This window comes from Carya illinoinensis, chromosome 3, assembly GCF_018687715.1.
Source record: "Carya illinoinensis cultivar Pawnee chromosome 3, C.illinoinensisPawnee_v1, whole genome shotgun sequence".
NCBI lineage: Eukaryota > Viridiplantae > Streptophyta > Magnoliopsida > Fagales > Juglandaceae > Carya > Carya illinoinensis.
Genome location: NC_056754.1, coordinates 16,225,736 through 16,247,387, shown reverse-complemented (window position 1 = coordinate 16,247,387; position 21,652 = coordinate 16,225,736). Strand labels below are relative to the sequence as shown.

At 37.5% G+C, this 21,652-nt stretch overlaps 1 protein-coding gene across 1 annotated transcript; it reads right to left on the bottom strand.

The window, feature by feature from the left end:
• Positions 1-16,399: 16,399 nt before the first annotated feature.
• On the bottom strand, positions 16,400-18,905 carry LOC122303479 (monooxygenase 2-like). Its single transcript, XM_043115277.1, has 5 exons — positions 18,632-18,905; positions 18,296-18,361; positions 17,977-18,154; positions 17,609-17,837; positions 16,400-17,363 (listed from the first exon to the last, which is right to left on the bottom strand). Exons 1-5 carry the CDS (start codon positions 18,847-18,849, stop codon positions 16,786-16,788), a joined length of 1,269 nt encoding a protein of 422 aa, XP_042971211.1. The 5' UTR covers positions 18,850-18,905; the 3' UTR covers positions 16,400-16,785.
• Positions 18,906-21,652: the final 2,747 nt, after the last annotated feature.

The following is a 21,652-nucleotide window of genomic DNA, read 5'->3' as shown; positions in this document are numbered from 1 at the left end:
CATAGCCTAATCACACCATTCGGCCATCATCATACCATACCATACCATCATCATACCATACCATACCATCATCATCCCATACACCATACCATCCCACCAAGATCCGATTCACATACCAGAAACACCCATCATCCATATTCACCAAATCTCATCACTCAAGTCTAGCCTCAAGTAAGAAGGCGAGCAAGAAGGATAGGCTCATTGGTCATAGTTGGGTGAAGCAGATCTAGAGAACCATAGTGTTTAGGGACTAGACCGAGGTCCCTAACATTAATTGTTGCTTTCATTGAGAGGCTTGCCTATTTCATTAAGGCTTGCCTCTTTTCATTGATAGTCTTGCCCATTTCATTGTGAGCATTGCTTTGCTCGGAGATCAAGAGAAGTCCTTACCATGCAAGAAAGTGCAACAGGGCCTGAGAGGCCAAGTGGTTCCCATAGGGACCGAATTGAAGCACTAGAAGGACAAAGTACACGGATCCATAGCGTCCTTGATGAGGTCATGACTGTTTTGGCCGAATTAAGGATGGCCATGAATGTGAGCAACCGGAACAATGAAGAGAATAGAAGGGCCATTGAAAGTTTGAAGAGAGAAAGGAATGAAGACATAGAAAGAATTGAAAGGAGACTAGCCGAAGGGCGTGGCCAAGGGCCACCACCTCAGCCCAATGAACCAAAGCACGATGCCTTTGTTGATGGGGTTGAGACAAGTGTTATCGAGTCCATGCAAGAGCCACAAAGAGGTGAGTTTCGAAGAGGTGGTCGTGTTGAGAATGACCATGTGGCGGTTGAGAGGTGGATCATGAATCCACTACATCGCACTAGATCCCCTAGTATGAGAGAAGAACCACAAGATGTGAGATTTCAAGAGCCACAAAGAGAAGAAGAGCATGACGCCGCATATGCTCATGGGAGAGAGAGGCCTTACGACCGTGGAGACCACCAAGAGAGAAGACGTCATCATCATGATAGAGATGGTGGACATTATGGGTGACGATATGATAATGAGTACCATGATGATAGAAGAGGAAACCGGCCTTATAACCGGGGACCCAAGAGACCAAAGGTGGACTTTCCTAAGTTCAATGGTGGGGATCCTTCTGAATGGCTTGACAAGGTCGATCACTACTTTCACACTTATGAAGTACCAAGGAGAGAAAGAGTGTCAATGGCATGTTTTTACTTGGAAGGAAAAGCAAGCAAGTGGTGGAGGTGGATCCGGGACCAATATGAGAAGGAGAGGAGAAGATTGGGTTGGACGGCTTTTGAAAAGGAGTTCCTCATGCAATTTGGGCTATCTCCTACCATTAACCACCATGGCCAACTTGCCAAGTTGAGGCAATAAGGTAAAGTGCATAGTTATATTGAAGAGTTTAGGCAACTACAAACTCTTGTGAGAGGGTGGCCCGAGGAGGCCCTTGTGGGCACATTTGTGGATGGGTTGAAGCCTTGGATAGCCAAGGAAGTTAAGTTGAAGCAACCCTCTAAGATTCAAGAAGCAATGAGGATGGCGGAGATCCTAGAAGAGGGCACTAATATGGAGAAACATCAATCTAAGGAAATGGGAAGTAAGGTTACTACACCCTTGCAAACCAATGTTCCTTGGAAAGGCAAGGAGGAAACGGGAAATGCTTCTAAATCTGAGCCACTTGAAGTGAAGAAGCTTTCAAGAGAAGAGGTCCAAGATAGAATAAAGAAGGGCCTTTGTTTTAAGTGTGGAGAAAAATGGGGCATAAGGCACAAATGTAGATCGGGGCAAGTATACATGTTGGTTGATTGGAGAAGTGAAGAAGAGGATGATGGTTATTTTGTGGAATCCTCTAGCCAAGAGAACAACCAAGAGGAGACCAAAGTGAACAAAAATTATGAGGAGGCTGAGTTGTCCCTTAATACCTTGATAGGGACTCAAAAACATACCTCCATGAGGGTAATGGCATGGATAGGAACAATAGAAGTCCCTTTGTTGGTAGATAGTGTCTCCACACACAACTTCATCAACGCCACCCTTGTTACCAAGGTTGGGTTGAAACCGATTGCTATAGAGCCATTTGAGGTAAAGATGGCTAGTGGGGACAAGATGAAATGTGAAGGGCTAGTGAAAGAAGTAAAAATGAATGTGCAAGGAGTGAGAGTAGTGGCAGATTTACACATACTTCCTTTGGTGGAGCTTGATGTTGTATTGGGCAATCCATGGCTCAAGAGCCTTGGAAGGGTAGTGCTTGACTACAACAAAAGGACCATGGAATTCAAGCTAGGGTCCAAGAAGAATGTATGGGTAACTTTAGCATCCAATGAGGCCAAGTCGGGTGAGGCATCAATGTTAGAAAAATTGGGCAAAGGAGGGGCACATTGTTTTGCCATGGAGATGGCTAAGGAAGAGAATGAGGACAGGGCATGGGCATTTTCAAATTTTATCCTTGAGCGCAAGGATGTGCTTGAAGGGAGGGGGAATGTTAGACCCTCTAGAAAAGTTACCCCGGGACAAGTCTCGACACACTCACTGACATGTCTAGTCGGGCCCCATGGTGAGCCAACAGCATGCCATGGCCAATGCCATGGCAAGCCCACGAACCAGGCCAGCCAGCCAGCACCATGGCCCACGCCATGGGCCATTTTCAGCACCGGCTAGCACCAGTCAGGCCGTGGGTCTCACATGGGCCCCACGACCAGAATTTTATCAAGCATTTTATTATTTTAATAAAATCATCTAGTATTTATATATTTTATTATTTTCTTGTTTTAGTACAACTAGGAATTAATTCCTTAGGCTAGTGTTATTAAGAATTAATTCCTTTCTAGGATTTATTTCCTTGTTCAAGCACCATTAGGACTCTCCCTTTGTAAGCCTATATAAAGGTCACCCTAGTCCCATCTTTCATTATCTTTTGACAAATTCCCTTTGTGGTTGGCTTATTTGTTCTTGAGATTTCCTTCGGTGCTTGGCACTTGGGCTATTTGGGTGCAACCCGTGTGAATCCCAAATAGAGATTCAACATCTTGACGTTTGTGGACGGGTGTTGCTTCATCTATCAATCTATGAGCAAGTTTTGTTTCTCTTTTCCATTATTGAGTTTCAATCTTGTTATTTGCATTACTCTTTTTGCACTTAACATCATATCACACGCCCATATCATCCCAACACATTAGATCTACTTTGCCAAGTAGATCTAGCCTTGTTGGATTATTCCCTTCATATTTCCTTCACTTCCATATCATTTCATCACCATATTATCATCCATATACCTTTCATAATCCTAGATCTAAACCCCTTTCATCATAAAGCCCTAGATCTACACTAGATCTAGTGCCTCCATATTCCTTACCATAAACCCTAGCCTCCATAAGGATTTCCTATATTTTAGAAAATCTTAAACCCTAGCCTCACTTCCATAATTACCATAATACCACCCAAGAGGCGCCTACCATAGCCTAATCACACCATTCGGCCATCATCATACCATACCATACTATCATCATACCGTACCATACCATCATCATCCCATACACCATACCATCCCACCAAGATCCGATTCACATACCAGAAACACCCATCATCCATATTCACCAAATCTCATCACTCAAGTCTAGCCTCAAGTAAGAAGGCGAGCAAGAAGGATAGGCTCATCGGTCATAGTTGGGTGAAGCGGATCTAGAGAACCATAGTATTTAAGGACTAAATCGAGGTCCCTAACATGGGGGTACAAGTAGCGGTGAGCTTGGAGGTTACGCCGAGGGCATCAAGGGCAAGCTAGGCATTTGGGCCAAGACCCAAGGATGTGCCTGTTGCTCTTAACCCTTCAGATTTCTCTAACACCAACGCTCCAACCCCTACTCTCTTCAAGGCTACCGCTGTTGCCAAACCCGCTAGTACCTCCTCCCACTATCACCACGTCCTGTTCTTCCATCTCTCTCTCTCTCTCTCTCTCTCTCTCAGTGAAGTATGCATGTGGACTAAAGTGTAAGGAGATGATGCACAAAATATATAGATATATGTATTCGATACCAACTCTAAAGTGTAAGAAGATGATGCACAAAATTCCAAATTATTTAATTTTTATTGATTTTTGTTTTTGACTTCTCTCGGTCTGGATACGTCAGCCATCACTTCTAGCAGTGACATTAGTACATCGTGAAATATCAAAAATTACATACGAAAAACGGAAATGCATTCTAAACATTTTGAATTCTTAGTAATTATTTAAAGTGAAACATTTTTTTATCTGTTTGAATAATGTGTTGAATTAAGAGAAATTTAAAAAATAAATGCTGCTTTAATAAAACTCAAATGATATAAATATTCGACTTAGCATTTGGTCCAAAGAACTTTAAGAAATATTAATCCACAAATACTAACTTATATAAAAATGAAAATTCATGATTGAATTCACCAAATCGAGTGCATGCAGAGGCAAATTAAGTAATTATCTTCTATATATAAAAAGTGTGTATAAAACGGAATTTCTTGTTTTAACAGTTTTTCTTTATTTTTCTGTTAACTTTAAACGTCCGAATGCAAAGAGTTGAATTTTCTATTATTTAGCATTTTCCTCAATTTTCTAAGCAGTCAAACGTCTGCTTAACAAAAAGTATAAGAAAACATGAAGGAATTCGAGGATGGTGCGTTGTTGATTTTATTTCCTAGTTCTGACCCACTGCTAAATCCGGTACCAAGAATCAAAGGGAAAAAAGAATAGTCAAGAAATGTAAATATGTAACAAATTTTGAGTAGGAGATGTCTTGGTCGAAAAACATGAAGAAAGAATAGAAACAAAACCAACAAAGAAAATGAAAGAAAGTAAAAGATTAATTGCACTACTGAATTAAATTACAATGCAGATTGCCCTCTTGCTCGAAACTCCCACAAGATTTAATCAGAAAAGAAAAAAACAAACGCACAAGGACGAAGGCTCTGGCTCGCAAGATTTAATCAGAACAGAAACAAACAAACGCACAGTGGCGAAGAACTCGAAATTGGAGTTGCAGGTTTCGTTCAACTGCTTGAAGGCTCTGGCTCATGAAACAGTTAAGAAGCACGACTAAAGCAGGAGGCAAGGGGATGAAGCTCTACGTGAGAAGGAAGAAGCTCTGCACGAGAAGGAAGAAGCTCTAAGGTCAAGTGAGAAGGTCACAACAGAATGGGCTAAGGCGAATAGTGCAAAAGAAGAGCATTCGAAGCAAAGAGATGAAATTACGAAGCAATTTGATGAAGCGGTGAAGGAGAGGGACGGATTAAGAGCAAGAAGAAGAGGAAAAAGAAGAAGAAGAAGAAGAAGGGGGGAGGGGGCGTGCGGCGCACAGGAGGTAGGAGATGAGATAGGTTTTCAACATTTGGCTAAAACGGCAGCCAGCTCTTCACATGATCTATCTATTTTTCGTAAATTCTTTATACATTATATTTTTTATTCCAAAAAATGCATGTGGGAAAGGAGATGGCTGGCTGGGAAAAAAATAAAATAATAATAATCAAAGAATGGTCGAGTCCAGGTGGGAAGCTTTGATCTGTCGCATGTAAAAGAGAAATAATATTTATAGTTTAAAATGTGTAGTTCTTATATATTCCATTTGAAAAATATAGATAAATTTAAAATTTACATAAAAAATTATTTTTTAATAGTGACTTGTATTTTATTAAGGTAATGCTGATAATTGCACACTCCAAGATTGCATATTCTAGAACTGTATATAACATTACCTAAACTTGAATATGGTTTTAAAAATTCTTTTAAAAAAAAAAGGTAAAAAATAATAATAAATTCATATATCTGGTTATAACATGAATATTGAGTTTACATCCAATTATCGTTTGGATTTTTTTCAAGCTCATCTGGATTAGGGGTGTCAAATCGTGTTAACGGGTCGTATTTGTGTCGTGTCAAAGTATGTATATTATACTATATAGGTCAACTCTAACCCGACCCGTTAAGCTTATTGTGTCAAAATCTCAAACCCTAACACGACCTGTTAATATAACGGGTCGTGTCAACCCGTTTTGACCCATTAGTGAATATTACGAATAGGTTAACACGATATAATACGACTCGTTTCAAACTATTTATGTAAATGGGTTGAATAGACTCAAAATTAACCCATTTGAGCTTATTAAATTTAGCATAATTTTATATAAATGTCAAAATTACAATATCTATAAAAATTATAAAACTAACTACAAGTCTGATTGAGCTGAAATATTGCATATTTTAGCTATTTAAAACCAATGTATTTTAAATTCATCATGACATTATTATTGGTTTTAAATGGAAAAATGGTTAAAGTAAATAAATCAAAGTTGTGATTTTAATTGATTAAAAGCATAAATTTCTGCTTGAATTCTATCAACTATTGATTACTGTGCATTCTAGTCCATAATTTTTCTTGCTTTCTATTATCATTTGTGTTTGTTGATTGAGCTTAAATATTGCATGTTTTAGCTATTTAAAACCAATGTATTCTAAATTCATCATGACATTATTATTGGTTTTAGATGGAAAAATGGTTAATAAGCATAAATACGAGTTGCGATTTTTAATTGATTAATATCATGTTTATGCTTAATTTTATAACTATGATTTAATGGGACAATATTTCCTCACATATATAGTTTATTTGTGATAATCTATTTTTCTTTTAATTTATTCTTTTGAGTGTTATTTTTGTTTTCAGTTCAAATAAATCCAGTTGGAACTGTTGACAATGGGGAGAAAGGAATAAGAGGTGCGACTTACGGGCCAACTCTTCATCTGTCTTGTTGTTGTCAATCGGTTAGGATTATTCAAGTAGCAGCAGATGAAGCAGAAGCAGAAGAATCACTCGGACAAAAATAGCTTCACATGCAGCAGACCACTCGGACAGACCCACTCACATGAAGCAAACATGCAGCACTCAACAAACAACGAGTTGGACTTTGGCTAGCCGAGATTGAAGGAAAGGGAGTCATTAAAGAAAGAAAAGGAAGTTGGCTGAACGTGTCATTAAAGAGATTAAAGAAAAGAAATACTCATCAAATCAAAGGATGTAGAAGAGTGAAAGAGACGTGTAAAGAAATGGGGAAGAGATACGGATTGATTGAGTTTTCAACTACACGAAATGAAGGAAAATAAGCAAGAAGCATTTTCGGAAAGCAATTAATGTGCTGGAATTGGAATTAGCTGAAGGGGTAGGCAGCAGCAGTTGGTGGGGATGTGTGAAAGTCGAGCAAACAAAAAGAAATAAAAAGAAAAGAACAGCCGAAAAGTAGGAAAGTGAAAGAGAAAGAGGAAAGAAAGAAGTGGAGTAGTTATTCAATGCATGTGAGAGGTGGAGAAAATGCGACACATCAAGAGAAGCATGGGGGGCCACGGGTTGAATTCTCAGAGCAAAAACATGTGATGGTTACGTGGCCTCATTAAAGAAAAGAAGATGAGAAAATTGGCTGGAATGATGGTAGAGGAATCGGTGAGGTGAGCTGCCGAGATTGAAGGAGTGGGGAGTGGGGTCTGAAGTGTGGAAGAAAGCAGGATGTGTGGGGTCGGTTTGGGTTTTGAGAAGATTGGTTTTAAGTTGTAAAAGAAAAGAAAAGCAGGGGGGGTTGGTTACGTGGGATGTTCGGAGAGTGAATATAAAAACAGAAGAGAAAAAAAATAGAAGGACTCTTCTAGCTGGAGTGAGACCAGCTTGGTGAGAGAGGGAGAGGTGTTACGTGACATAGAGAAGCTGGCGGTGATAACCAGGAGAGGAAAAGTTACGTGAGATGGAAACGTGAGAAGCTGGGAGGCAGCAGAGTAGAGTTTGAGTTTTATTTCTTTTCTTCATTCAGTGTTTATTTGGTTGTTCAGACGCTAAGCAGCAGAGGGAGTTGAACTTTCTCTGTTTTCTTTCATTTTCATTCGGCTACAGCAGTAGCTAAGCTTGGTTTCTTGTTAGTTTAGAGTTTAAGAGACGGCTGGAATTTATTTTCTGTTACTTTCACCTTTTCGTTTAGGTTGCTTGTTGTAGTTTTTATACTTGTTCCTTTCTCTTTTGATCGGACAATATATTAGTTTTCATCTTATTTAAATATTTTCTCACAGATTTTAATATGGCCTTGTTAGGATTAATTTTTGTTGTTAGAAATATCATGTGTGGTTAATTTCTAAAACTTGGGTTGTGGAATGAGACTTAATTTATTTTAGGTTCTAGATCGATGCAATATTTTATGGTTGAATGTTGATTTCACTAAGTTACTAGTTGGATTTAAATTGAAAATAGATTGAAACTCTTGCTCTTGTTTTGTTGTTGACGTAAGGCACAACAAAAGCTTGAATATTATCAAGGCTTCTCTCGTTTGTTAATGTGTGTTCGGCTAGTAAAATAGAAAATCCCTTAGGAAAATATTGCAAAACTTGAGCTTAACCTTTTTATCTTCCGATTATCAATGCCTTGATTGGGTTGTTAATCGAGAAAAATATCTAGAATCCAAAATAAAGAAAGTCCCAAACCCAACCCAAGTGTTCGTTAATTTGTTTTCTTTTTAGACACTCCAATTTCAATTTTGATTATCTTTTTGCATTGCATTTTAATTAATTTGTAGTCATTTACATTTCAATCCGACAATCAAACATCTAAAAATATGAATCTAGTCCATGACTAGTAACCTTTTCCATCCATTGTACATATCATCCTTTTGTTTTCTCTTTGTGAAGTTTTTCATATTTTTTTTCAAACAAGTTTAATTTTAAGCAACTTTCCCTGTGGATTCGATCCTGTAAGTTACTACAACGCCTGTATACTTGCAGGTAAAACTGCACTAAATTTTTGGTTCATTAATTTGAGACAGAGTTTAGTCGCAATCATTTGTACCATTGTTCTCCTTGTTCTCCTTGTGCTTCCTAAACAATAGTTGGGATGTAGAGAAGCTAGTGTAGTTGGTGGGGACTGATGTAGCGGAGGCAATTGTTTCTAATCTTGGGGGTCGAAAGCAAGGTGATGACCGTCTTATATGGCTAGTTACGTCGGATGGGTCTTTCCCTACCAAGAGTGTTTGGTCTTTTGTTCGAGTTACTGCTCCTAAATCTCAATGGTCTCATTGGATTTGGCATGGTATTTTGCCAAAGAAATTTTCCATACTCATGTGGAAGGCATTGAATAATAACCTTTCTGTGGATGATCAGATTAGAAGAATTGGTGTCCCTCTAGTTTCCAAGTGCAAATGCTGCCATAAAGGTGCTTTTGAGGATCTCAACCATGTTCTCTATGGAGGTAATATAGCAGTGGCCATATGGAAGTTTAGCTCACATTTGCTAGGCATTCCTTATGTCGCTAGTCGATCATGGAAGGCTACGGTTGAGGCTTGGTTTCGTTGAGCTTCAAAGTTATCTTAGCAAAGAGAGATTATGCTGAGGAAAATCAAGAACAAACACCATGCAGCAACCACTCACTCGGAACTGCACTCACACAATGCACATGCAGCAGAACAAACACGTGTTCACTCGGACAGCAGCAAAGCAAAACACTCACTCGGACATGCTTTGACAGCCAATCACACATGCAGCAATAAACGTGACAGCAGCCACTCACACGATGCAACCATGCAGCACATGGACAGCACTCAAACAAACCATGCACATGCAGACAGCAAGCAGCAGGAGAAGAAATGGACGATGCACATGCAGAACAGAAAGCATCATTCGGACACCAGCTCACACAAGCAGCTTTCGGACAGCACAAATGCAGACATGCAACATCATTCGGACAACACTCAAACAAACCATGCACATACAGACAACAACTCATTCGGACCACATGGACAGCAACCTGAACGTGCAGCAACCTGGACAGAAAGCATACAGCACATTGCAAACTTACACATGCAGCACACATGCAATACACAGCAGACCAGCCTTCAGACAGCAAACATGCAGACCATTCAACACATGGACAGCAAACATGCAGACCATTCACACATGCAGTACACATACAACAACACATGGATTGAGCTGGAGCTGAACGTGCAGCAGCAACAAATTGATTCCTTCTTTTTCGAGGAGCTGGACGTGCAGCAGGAGGACAGCAACCAATCATTCGGACCAGTTCACACATGCAGACCAGCAAAGCATTCGGATTCACACATGTAGGAACACAGCACGTTGCAGAAAAAAAGAGCAGCCACTCACACCAGCTCACACACGTTGTACAGCAGCAGAAAGACACCCATTCACACATGCAGAAAAGTGCAACACACATGCAGTAAACATGCAGACCAGTAAACGTGCAGCAGCAGAGTTTTTTTTTTTCTCTTTCTCATGAGGACGGGAAGCAGCAGCAGTAGGGAATGAGTATTCAGTTAGCTGGAGCAGCTGGACGTGCAGCTATTTATTAGCTGGTAGCAGCAGCAGCAGAGGCAGTATTTTTTGGACTTATTTTCTCTTTGTTTAGAAGCTAGCGGCAGCAACAGTTTTTTTTTACTTACTTCTTTCCGTTTAGAAGCTAGAGAGAGCTATTGTTTTTTTTTTTTGGTTTTTCATTCGGCTACAGTTGAGTAACTAAGTTCTTGAAGTTGCACTTGTTTTCCTGTTTGAGTTTTCTTTCCATATGTAGCCGTAGGGCAACTTTGAGTTTATTGTCCTTCTCTTCCGTTTAAGTAGCAGAATTTTCATTTCATTTTCTTTGACTTTTCTTTCTTAATATAGATTGGGCAGTTTTTGTTTTTGCCTACAATGCTTTGTTGTTTTAAGAATTTTTATTAAGTATTAAGAATTGTTTTAGAATTTTATCTCATTAATTGTAATACCTTAATTTCTTTCAAGTGTGCTAGTTGGTTTCATGCAACAAGAGAATTGTTTTAGAAGTTTTTAATCAAGTATGCTAGTTTGTTTCATGAAATAAAGGAATTGTTTTAGAAGTTTTTAATTAAGTGTACTAGTTTAATTTATTGCAAGAAGGGTTTGGTAGAGAGCTTTTGTTTTTGTTTTAGTTGGGTAATTTAATTGTTGTTTACTTATTTCATGTTATTTATTTTTATTGTTTCATTAAACTTTCATTTTAATAGTGATTACAATTGTTATGGTTTAATTTGAGAATTTGTGATTTAGATACAATGATAAACCCTAGAATATTGGTTTTATGCATTTTCAATTTTCAATGCATGTTTTGTCAATTACTTTCTAATCTAGTTTAATTCTTAATTTAGTTTTATTAATCTCTGAATTTAATCTGTTAGTCATTTACATTCCAATCCGACAATCAAAAATCTAAAAATATGAATTTAGTCCATGACTAGTAACCTCTTCCATCCATTGTACATATCATCCTCTTGTTTTCTCTTTGTGAAGTTTTTCACATTTTTCAACAAGTTTAATTTTAAGTAACTTTTCCTGAGGAGACGATCTAGGAATTTATTCCTAATTATTACACGACATCATCTTGTACTTGGGATAGCATTAGTGCTACTCATTTTTGAGTGAGTCAAGTTTTTGGCGCCGTTGCCGGGGAAAGTAGTTTAACTTAAATTTAAACTTGTTATTTTATTTTATTTTTCTCTATCATACTGTCTCTGGTTACTCATCTCATCTGTATCAACCACTCATTTCTACCATATTAAATTGATGTTTCATGTCATGGGTGAGAGACAGTTCAAATAGGTTGCTTACAGTCACACCGAGTGTTGAAAGTAGTATACACAGCTTGGAGATAGATAGCTCGTCTGTCTTTTCTTCGAGTGAGCCAGGTGACAAAATTGAAATCGAATCAGAAAACATGGCTGCACCTGCACCACGCACTCTTAAGGACTATTTGCAACCCACTCGTACCACTACACCTTCATGCATTGTTTTACCAGAAAATGCACCTAATTTCTCTATCAAGCATGGCATGATGTCAGTGATACCTTAGTTCCACGGGATGGATTCTGAGAGTCCTTACCAACACTTGACAGATTTTGAGTTGGCTCGTGCTACTTTTATCACTAGGGCTGTTACTGATGAATTCATTAGACTTCGTTTATTTCCTTTCTCTTTAAAGGATAAAGCGAAGATTTGGTTTAACTCTTTGAAACCTAATTCCATTTCTAGTTGGTCTGACATGCAGCGTGAATTCTTACAGAAATTTTTTCCTTTTCAGAGAACTCAGTTTTTGCAGGAGCAGATCAGCCAGTTCAATCAGAGACCTGATGAGACCTTTCAGGTCAGTTGGAAAAAATTTAAGGATTTGGTGAACATTTGTCCACATCATGGTTTTGAATCTTGGAGGCTGGTGAGCTATTTTTACACTGGTCTCACTCCGGAATGTAAGCAGTTTGTTCAGACAATGTGCAATGGAGAATTCTTCAGCAAGGAACCTGATGAAGCATTATCATTTTTTGACTACCTTGCTGAGAGCGCACAACAGTGGAACATTCGTGCTAATCAAGTTCCATTAGCAGCACAGCCACTAAGGGCTATTTCTAGAGGGGGAAGATATGAGCTTAAAGAAGACACTGATGTTCAAGCCCGAATAGTTGCATTGACTAGAAGACTAGAAGTCATGGAAATAGAAACAGTGAAGGCTGCGAAAGTAGTAGAGGCATGTTCTATATGTGCTGATTCAAACCATAAGACCCAAGACTGCCCGATTATGCCAGTATTTCAAGAAGGTGGGTCTGAGCCAATGCAATCAACTAACTGGGTTAATAGAGCACAAAATCAGCCTTTCTCCAACACATATAATCCGGGGTGGAGAAATCACCCAAATTTCTCATGGAGGAATGATCAGCCTGGTCGGTCCCCACCACCTCAGCAGCAGCCATTTAATCAGGGTGCTCCTCAGCACCAGTATCCGCCATATCAGAATCCTCAGAGCTATCCTTATGTAGCTCCTCCTGGATTTCAGCCTCATGTAGCTGCACAAAGTTCTCAGCCTTCATCATCTGCAAAGAAAACTCTAGATGACAGTATGACACAGATGGCCAATACACTTCAGCAATTCATGCAGATTCAGGCCACCACAAATAATCAGAACACTCAGGCCATAAATGAGTTGCGTGGCACTATTAATAAGATGAGCACAACCTTGAGCACCCTAGAGAAAGGGAAATTTCTAGCACAGCCTCAGCCTAATCCTCAAGTATACAGACAACAACAACATCAAGTGCATAATGTCTCAGGAGAAGTTATTGAGACAGCAAAAGCTGTTCTTACCATGAGAAGTGGGAAGGAAGTTCCCCGACCTGAGATGACCATAGACACAGAGGTAGTTGCTCCAACGCCTAAAGATGCAGCAAAGACGGATGAAGTTGAAAAAGAACTAGAGGTAGTGAGACCAGAACTAAAAAAGCCTGTGAGCGCAGATGTTGAGACTAGTAAGGGATACCAACCTGTGGTTCCCTATCCTCAGAGATTGGCAGCTGGCCAAAAGAACAAGTATCACACGGAGATTCAAGAGATTTTCAAGCAAGTGAAGATCAATATTCCACTCTTGGATGCCATACAACAAGTGCCTTCATATGCAAAGTTTTTGACGGACTTGTGCACAGTGAAGAGGAAGCTGAATGTAAAGAAGAAAGCTTTCCTAACAGAGCAAGTTAGTGCATTGATATTGAGAGAGACTCCTCAGAAGTTTGGAGATCCCGGCTCTCCCAACATTTCCATTATGATTGGTGAATCACGCATTGGGAGAGCTTTACTTGATTTGGAGAGTAGTGTGAACTTGCTACCGTTCTCAGTATATGAGCAGTTGGGATTGGGTGAGCTTAAAAAGACCTCCATCATGCTACAGTTGGCTGACAGATCAGTTAAGGTACCGAGGGGTATTGTAGATGACGTGTTGGTCCAGGTGGACAAATTCTACTACCCAGTGGATTTTGTGGTTCTTGACATGCAGCAGCCGGTCTTCACTATTTACCAAGCTCCTGTCATTTTAGGAAGACCATTTCTAGCTACATCAAATGCATTGATCAATTGCAGAAGTGGAGTTTTGAAGCTTACCTTTGGGAACATGGCACTGGAGTTGAACGTTTTCAACGCTTGCAAGATGCCAGCACATTTTGATGACACAAGCGATTTGAATGCTGTGGAGAGTTTGACACCAACAGATTTTATTTGCTCAACTTCTCCCTTCTCTGATGATGACTATATTTTTCAGACACCTGAATTTTTACTTAATGAGAAAATTGATCATATCAATGAAGATGACTTTGATTTTTTTGATTGTTTTGCAGATTCTTCATTACCACTTGAAGTACAGTTTGCGGGAGCAAGATGGAAACCCCAGTTTGAAGCTCTACCCCAATTTTATTTTAGGTATAAAAGTATAATTGTAACTTTAACTTTTTTATCGTGTCATAACGGATTATAACGAGTCAGAACAGGTTGACCCGTTATCGACCCTTTAAGCAATCGTGTCTTAACGGGTCTCTGTTTTTACCCGAACCTGTTAAGACTAAATCCTAACTCGCTATTATCGTGTCGTGTTCATGTTGGGTTAACAGGTCGTGTAACATATTACCACCCCTAATCTAGATAGATAATTGCCTAGTTTTTAAAATTTAAATTCAGTTATGGCCAATGTCTAAATCTCTACTCCCCTAGAAGAATCGCATGTGTCCCAATAGATTGAAAAGTCGCACCAAATAACTTTTATGACCAAATTGTTACATTTGGTTACATAAAACTAAAAATCTTATCTCATTTCATCTCAACTTATTATTACAATTTTTTTTAAATTCCTATACAAAACATAATAAATAATTTAATTTTTTCAAATTTTAATACAAAATTAATATTAAAAAATTATACTATAATAATATTTTATTCATTACTATTTAAAAAATTGTTACAAAAAAGGCCGAGTACCTGGAAGCTTCTCTTTCTTGTGTAAAAGTATTGTTTATACAATAATTCAAAATTTTTAAATTTTAAAATAATAATATTAAAAAATAATATTTTGATAATATTTTATTTAATTTTTAATGTTTATTTTAATTAAATTTATTTCATCTCACAACGTACGCGCCACCTAACAATTCAAAATATCTTGAATGCATTTTCATTTTCCTTAATTTTTTGATTTCCATGATGTACCGGTCAAAATGTCACAGCCAGAAGTCATGGCTGACGTATCCACGGCCAGAGAAGTCAATAACAATTAACAAATCAGTTCCTCTTCGTCATTCCGTTCTTAGGCATTTAACAGCTGCCAATAATAGCTGGCCTCTTCACATTCGATAAAATTAACAACTTTGGGAACCGTAGCAAATTCCAGACCACCGCAGTGACAACACGATACCAGTTTTGTCGCCACCACAACCGAACAACAGCGTCGCCACACAAAGTTTTGTCGCCCACCAAGTAAAGTTCTATCACCCAACAAGTTTTGTCGCCGCAACCGCCATTCATTTGGAGAAAAGAAAGTTTTTCTCGCCGTAGTATCCATGGCATGAAAATCTAAGAAAAAATCCTTCCTTCAACCACCGTCGGAGAAGCTTCAAAGTGTTTGAGACTAGTGCTTATATCAAATTAAAACGAAAAAAAAAAAGAAAAAGAATTTTGACTAATAGATTTTCACAAGAAAAATGCAAAGAAAAATTTCGTCCTCGATTCCCAACTTTCTTTTATTTTCTTTCCCAAACAAACAAAAAAAAAAAAAAGAGTTTTGCTACATACAAACATAGTCGCGCACTAATCTGTGTATCAATACTGATTTATTCATACTTAAAATTTAAATTAACATTGTTTCAATAAAATCTATTTTTTGACCAATCACATCACATTAATGTACAATTATGCTTGTAATTATATTTTTCCCCTCACGAAATACCATGAGCATTCACCATCTAAAGAGGTTTGGTTGCTTTCGTAGCCCCCGTCTCCAAATAGAAGATTTTGAAAATACTTTCTTTTCTCCATTGAAATTAATTAGCAAACCACAAAACAAAACACACAGAAATCTTTTTTGTGTAGAAACTGCGGCAAGGACTACGGCGAGGGAACTTGGTCATGAATAAATTGAGGGTCTTGGGAATTCCTGGAAGAGAAACTCACTTTTGAAGATGTTCTTGGGCAAGGCCGTGAGCATTTGGGAAGTGGAGGGTCATGTGTAATGCAGTTCAATGTAAGTACCACGGAATGACGGTGTGGCAACCATTCATTTGAGGCTGTTTTTAAGGCTTTAACAAAAGCACCGATTAGAAGATATTCCCTTTCACCTTTAACGGAATCCTAGCTACGTTTATGCGAATCTTTTATTTACAAAAACTTGCAGCAAAACATGAGAGATCCACAGGTTACAGCAGATGGTTATACTTATCATCCAGTACTACTGTTTGGCTGCATAAAGATTGGATTTTTTTTTTTTTTTTTTTTTTTCAATTTTTCATTGCTTTGGTCGATAATATCATAATAGGTCCCCCACAACCGTCTAGCTCTCTCTATTTGTAACAAGACATCGCAGCAAAAGAAAAACAGAGATAGATTGAAGAAACAAAAAAGTAGATACTTCGGACAAACTTGTTTCGTGTAGAGGAAAAAAACGAGTAGAAGAATAAACTAAAAGAAATTTTTAAGCAAACCCAAGAAGAGTAAAGAAAAAGGAAAAAAATTTAAGTGTTTTTTAGATCTAAAATTTTCCTCAGTTTTCTCAGCACTAGTGTTATTATCTCTCCTTTTGCCAACTTGACAGCATGTCTATGTGTACACAACACTTGACAGCATGTCAATGGGTGCATAACACATCCCCACCATTACCAACTACAATGGCAAAGCAACTCCTAATCCTAATCTATATATTGAAGAACAAAAGGGGATATTTATATGAAGGATCAAAGGGGATACCGACTTAAATTCACTAGAGCTGGGATTCTGTCTACTCAATCTTACTTCGGTTCTCCAATTCAGGACTGTTTGATGAAACACAGGGCAGCTCCCCACAATCATACTGTATAAAATTAAATATTCTAGTGAAGAGAAGCCTATAGAAAATCACATCCCTGAAGAATTTCATCCACCATCCAGAACCATCTTGTTGTACCCACCCTGATAGATACGACCCCGTGATCAAGGTAGCGGCACGCCACCTCCTCTCCTTAGTATATCTTTCCAAGGCTCCTGCCAACGGTTCTCCAGCAACAAGTCTTTTGTTTCGGATATTTAAGTTTCCAATGTGTCTGCCCAAAACAACGGCATCTTCCAATGCAGCGCAACCACCTTGTCCTAGGTCTGGTGTCATAGGATGCAAGGCATCACCTGCCACTGTGATATTCCCTTTGCTCAAGCTTCCGAATATCAAGTCCCATGGAAACCTAAACATCAGTGGAGCCCATGTAAGAGTAGAGAGATCTGAATGCTGTACAACCCTCAAGTACAGTGGGGGAAAATCCTTGGCAAGATTGTCAGTAACTTCTCTTTTTATCATCTCGGGGTCATGTGCGATGCGATCTTCTCCTGGAATGAAAAAAGATTTCCACATCTTTAAGCAACATATCCCAAGTGAGAAATCTTGATGTGGTCCATCGGGATCACTTTTTGTAATTTACAAGTGTTAAAGAGCTATAAATCTTGCTGCAATAATAAAATATATTCGTATCCAAGACGTATAGGCTTCTTTCGCTTAAAAGGTGGGGTAGCCTACTATACTTATACATACATACATACATACAACATACATATGGTAGGAAAAAAAGGCAAACCTTTTGAAGAAAATTTGCAGGCGAGAAACCAGTAGATCTCGTTATCATTGAGAGGAGCGAAACCAGCTCTTTTGCCGATTGTTACAAATTGTTGGAATTCATGGTTCAATCCATGGCCATCGGGAAATACGGCCAATCCACGCACTGCCCATCGGCCGGAGTTGACTGGCGCAGTGAGTCCTAACCAACGTGCCACAACCGAGTGTACCCCATCACACCCTATAAGAGCCTGCCATATTCATAATGGAAAAACGAAGTTTTCACATCAAAGCATTTCAAATAAGATGTACAATCGAAATAGGAATATTGTACATAATGAGAAGTGGGCTAGCTTCAACATGAGCCCATTACATTTCATTCCTATGTACCTTTGCTTTGATGCTAGCTCCATCCTCCATATGAATGATAGCAAAGGATGAGCCTTCTTGTGTTTGGTTTTCAATGGACTTGAGCTTAGAAGAGAAACGGATGGAGTCAATTGGCACTTCTTCTGCCAGAGCTTCCAGTAAGGTTTTACGATGTACTACTCTAAGTCCATGTTGACCCCTGCATCACCACAGACTGTACGTTCAGTATAAAGAAAAAGCCTGCTAAAATTGGGGATGTGGGAAGATGGATCTAAAAGAAAAAGAAAATAACAAAATCATGTGTTGAAATAAAATTAAAGATAGGGTTCAAGTAGCATACTTGAAAGAATTGGCCGGGAAATAGGACTCTTGAATTGCTCCAGTATCAAGATTTGTTATTTTCGTCCTACAATAAAAAAGAGTGAAAAATTGAAAAGTGGATATATATATATATATATAATGTACACAAACTGTACGTGCATGTGTCTCTTCATACAGAGCATCCTTGAAAGTTGAAACCATTCATTACTTCCATTCTAGCATGCCAGATTGAAAGAATCCCCCAAAATTCCATACGTCCCCTGAAGAATTTACTAAAAGTTCCACACGAAATAAAATTGAAATGACAAATATTGTTTGAAGTGGAAAGAAAAAATTGAAGGTTGTACGCCATTACTTAGTGAGAGGGGTAGAAGTTGCGGTGAGCTTGAAGGCTACGCCGAGGGCTTCAAGGGCAAGCCAAGCATTTGGGGCAAGACCCAAGGACGTGCCTGTTGCTCTTAACCCTTCGGATTTCTCTAACACCAACGCTCCAACCCCTACTCTCTTCAAGGCTACCGCTGTTGCCAAACCCGCTATACCTCCTCCCACTATCACCACATCCTGTTCTTCCATCTCTCTCTGTCTGTTTGTCTTTGAATTATGCTGTGCGCTTGGATGTCTGGATGCTGTCCTATATATATATATAGACTAGTCAGGTTAAGTCATCACCAACTCCACAAGAAAGTATGATAATAAGGAAAATTATACTACACCCATTCAGTTTATTAAGAAAGTGATTATCAGTACATTAATATTTTTTATTTTTTAAAAATATTTAAAAGAAAAAGTTAAAAAAAATATAATTTTCATTAGAGACACTCATAATCAAATATCGGTGGATAGCACTACCTAATTATATATAAAATAATGCTTAGTCTACCGACAGATTCCACCAATTAAATTTTATTTTTATTTTTTTATTATTAAAAAGTATTTTTTAAAGATATTTTGAATTTCTTAAAAAAATAATAAGAGGGTACAAAAAATTGTATTTTTTTTTTTAAAAATACCATTTGTCCTTGTCTGTAGCAGCCACAGGTGGACCCACCTGTGGACGTAACATCACTCGTATTGTGGAAAATTCATGGCAACTTACGTTTCTGCATATAATAATTTCTCCTGCCTATATCCACTCATAATATATATATATATATATACACACATACTAGTTGAGGCCAAACGTGTAGAGCACGTTTGTTTAGTTGTTTAGTTGTATTTTTTTATTATCTTATACAAAAATTTATTTAGAATAAATTTAAATAAAAAAAAGAAATGCAAATAAAATTTTGTTTTTGTATTTTTTCATGATCATTATAGTTCTCTGTCATATTGCATAGGGCCAATAGAAAGAACATTAAAATTTTTATATTGTTACTAATTGAATATTTTTAAATCTGCAGCAAGTTGAATCATCCACTATTTTTCTAAAACTTATACTGTAACAGTCTCTATAAACTTGCTCCTATATGTTAAATATTTAATGGGATTAGAGAATGAATAAATGTGTAAATAATTAATTTACAAAAAAAGCAAAATAAAAAAATAATTAGTATGCTCCTATATGCTATATATTTAATGGGATTAGATTATGAATAAATGTGTAAATAATTAATTTACAAAAAAAGTAAAATAAAAAATAATTAGTATTTTATTATAATTTAAAGTTGAAATGTTTCATGTATAGTATAGAAACTGTAGGAATGAATAAATTTATTTTATGAATTTTAAATTGTGAAATTTATTTTGATGTGTTTTCTTGGTATTAATTATTATTTTACATTTAAATTTATTTTTACTTTAAATTAGTTTAATGTTGGACTTTAATTATTTTATTTTATTAATATTGAGTTGTAGTATTTTTATTTAACTTTTATTTATTTATTTATTGTGCATTTTTCTTTTATTGAACTTTTATATTTTCGGACTGGGCCTGTTTGAGTGTATTTTATTTTTCTTTTGGGCCCAGTCCAACCCGTGAGCCTTCAACCTAGCCCACTAAATTCCTCTCAAACGGCATCGTTTGATCTAGCCATTAGGGCTTCTTCTTTTCTTCTCCTTCTTTCTCCTGCGCGCCGTTGTTCCTCCACCTCATTTCCATTATTTTCATCTCATTCATCAATCTGTGCACTGCTGCTTCTCTTCTTCTCCTTCTTCATTTTATTTTGTTTCTTTCCTCTGTTTTTTAACGTCGGCAGCTCCGCGCTTCGATCCTAGGCGTTGAACTGGGTCTTTGTTCAGCAGGATATGAGGTTCCTCGCGTGGAGCTCGAGCGTGTCGGAGGGCGTGGAGGTCGAGAAGCTGAGGGGCTCTTTTATGATGCTGTGCAGGGTGGCCTCATTCGATGGAGCCGCGAAGGCCGTGCTGCCGTATATCATCTCGTAGATGAAGATCCCGAATGCCCACCAATCAACGGCGTTCCCGTGCGATTCACCAGATGCGATCTCTGGTGCCACGTATTCGTGAGTTCTGACGAAGGAGCACGATTGGACATTTACCGGCTCAACCACGAAAAGCCAGTTGGAGGTTAGGGTTTGCACTTTGCGTGATTGAAACAGCCTATTGGGAAAGCAACCACGGCACGGTTGTATGATAGTGTTCGTGTGATCGATGGAGCCGGGGACCACCCTTGTCATTGTGTTCTGTACGGAATGTAAACGGAAGATAAATCTTCTATGTACATGAAAAAAATAGAATTAAAATTTATTATTTATTCCTATAATAATGTAATAGATATTTATTATTGTAGAGAGATATGTGTATTCGAAATTGACGTAAAGTGTAACAAGATAATGCAAAAAAAAAAAAAAAAAAAACACTCGTTTTGTTTTTCGTGAAAATGTGGGGCCGAATTTATTTTTATTTGCTTTTTGTTATTGACTTCTCTCGGTCTGGATACGTCGGCCATCACTTCTAGCAGTCACATTTTGACCGGTACATCGTGCAAAATCAAGATAAAATATCTAGTTACGCTACATATAGTCAACAAATAGAGATTGATTGGGATTCTAAATACAGATAATTTTATTTTTAAAATATATTTTTTTTAAATAGAATATTTTCTTTTGTAATAAAAGATATGTACATATAATCTTTAAGTAAAAATTATAAAATAGAATTTCTCTTACATATTAATATATATCAATCTAATATAATTGGTCAAAAAATATATTTTATTAAAAACAACACTAATTTAAATTTTAAATATAAAAAAATTTATATTAATAAACAGATTAATACGCGACTTTACTTATACGTAAAATAAAAAATTTGCATAGAAAAAATAGGAATTCATTCTAGATATTTTGAATTCTTAGTAATTATTTGAGGTGTAACATATTTTTATCTGTTTTAATAATGTGTTGAATTAAGAGAAAGT

Bases quoted from the DNA above. Each gene is read 5' to 3' on its own strand.
- LOC122303479 (XM_043115277.1), bottom strand. From the start codon at position 18,849: ATGGAAGAACAGGATGTGGTGATAGTGGGAGGAGGTATAGCGGGTTTG. The intron at 18,362-18,631 runs GTAATGGCGTAC...TTTTTATTGTAG, and splicing joins ACTTCTACCCCTCTCACTAA to GACGAAAATAACAAATCTTG. The intron at 18,155-18,295 runs GTATGCTACTTG...GTGGTGATGCAG, and splicing joins TTCCCGGCCAATTCTTTCAA to GGGTCAACATGGACTTAGAG.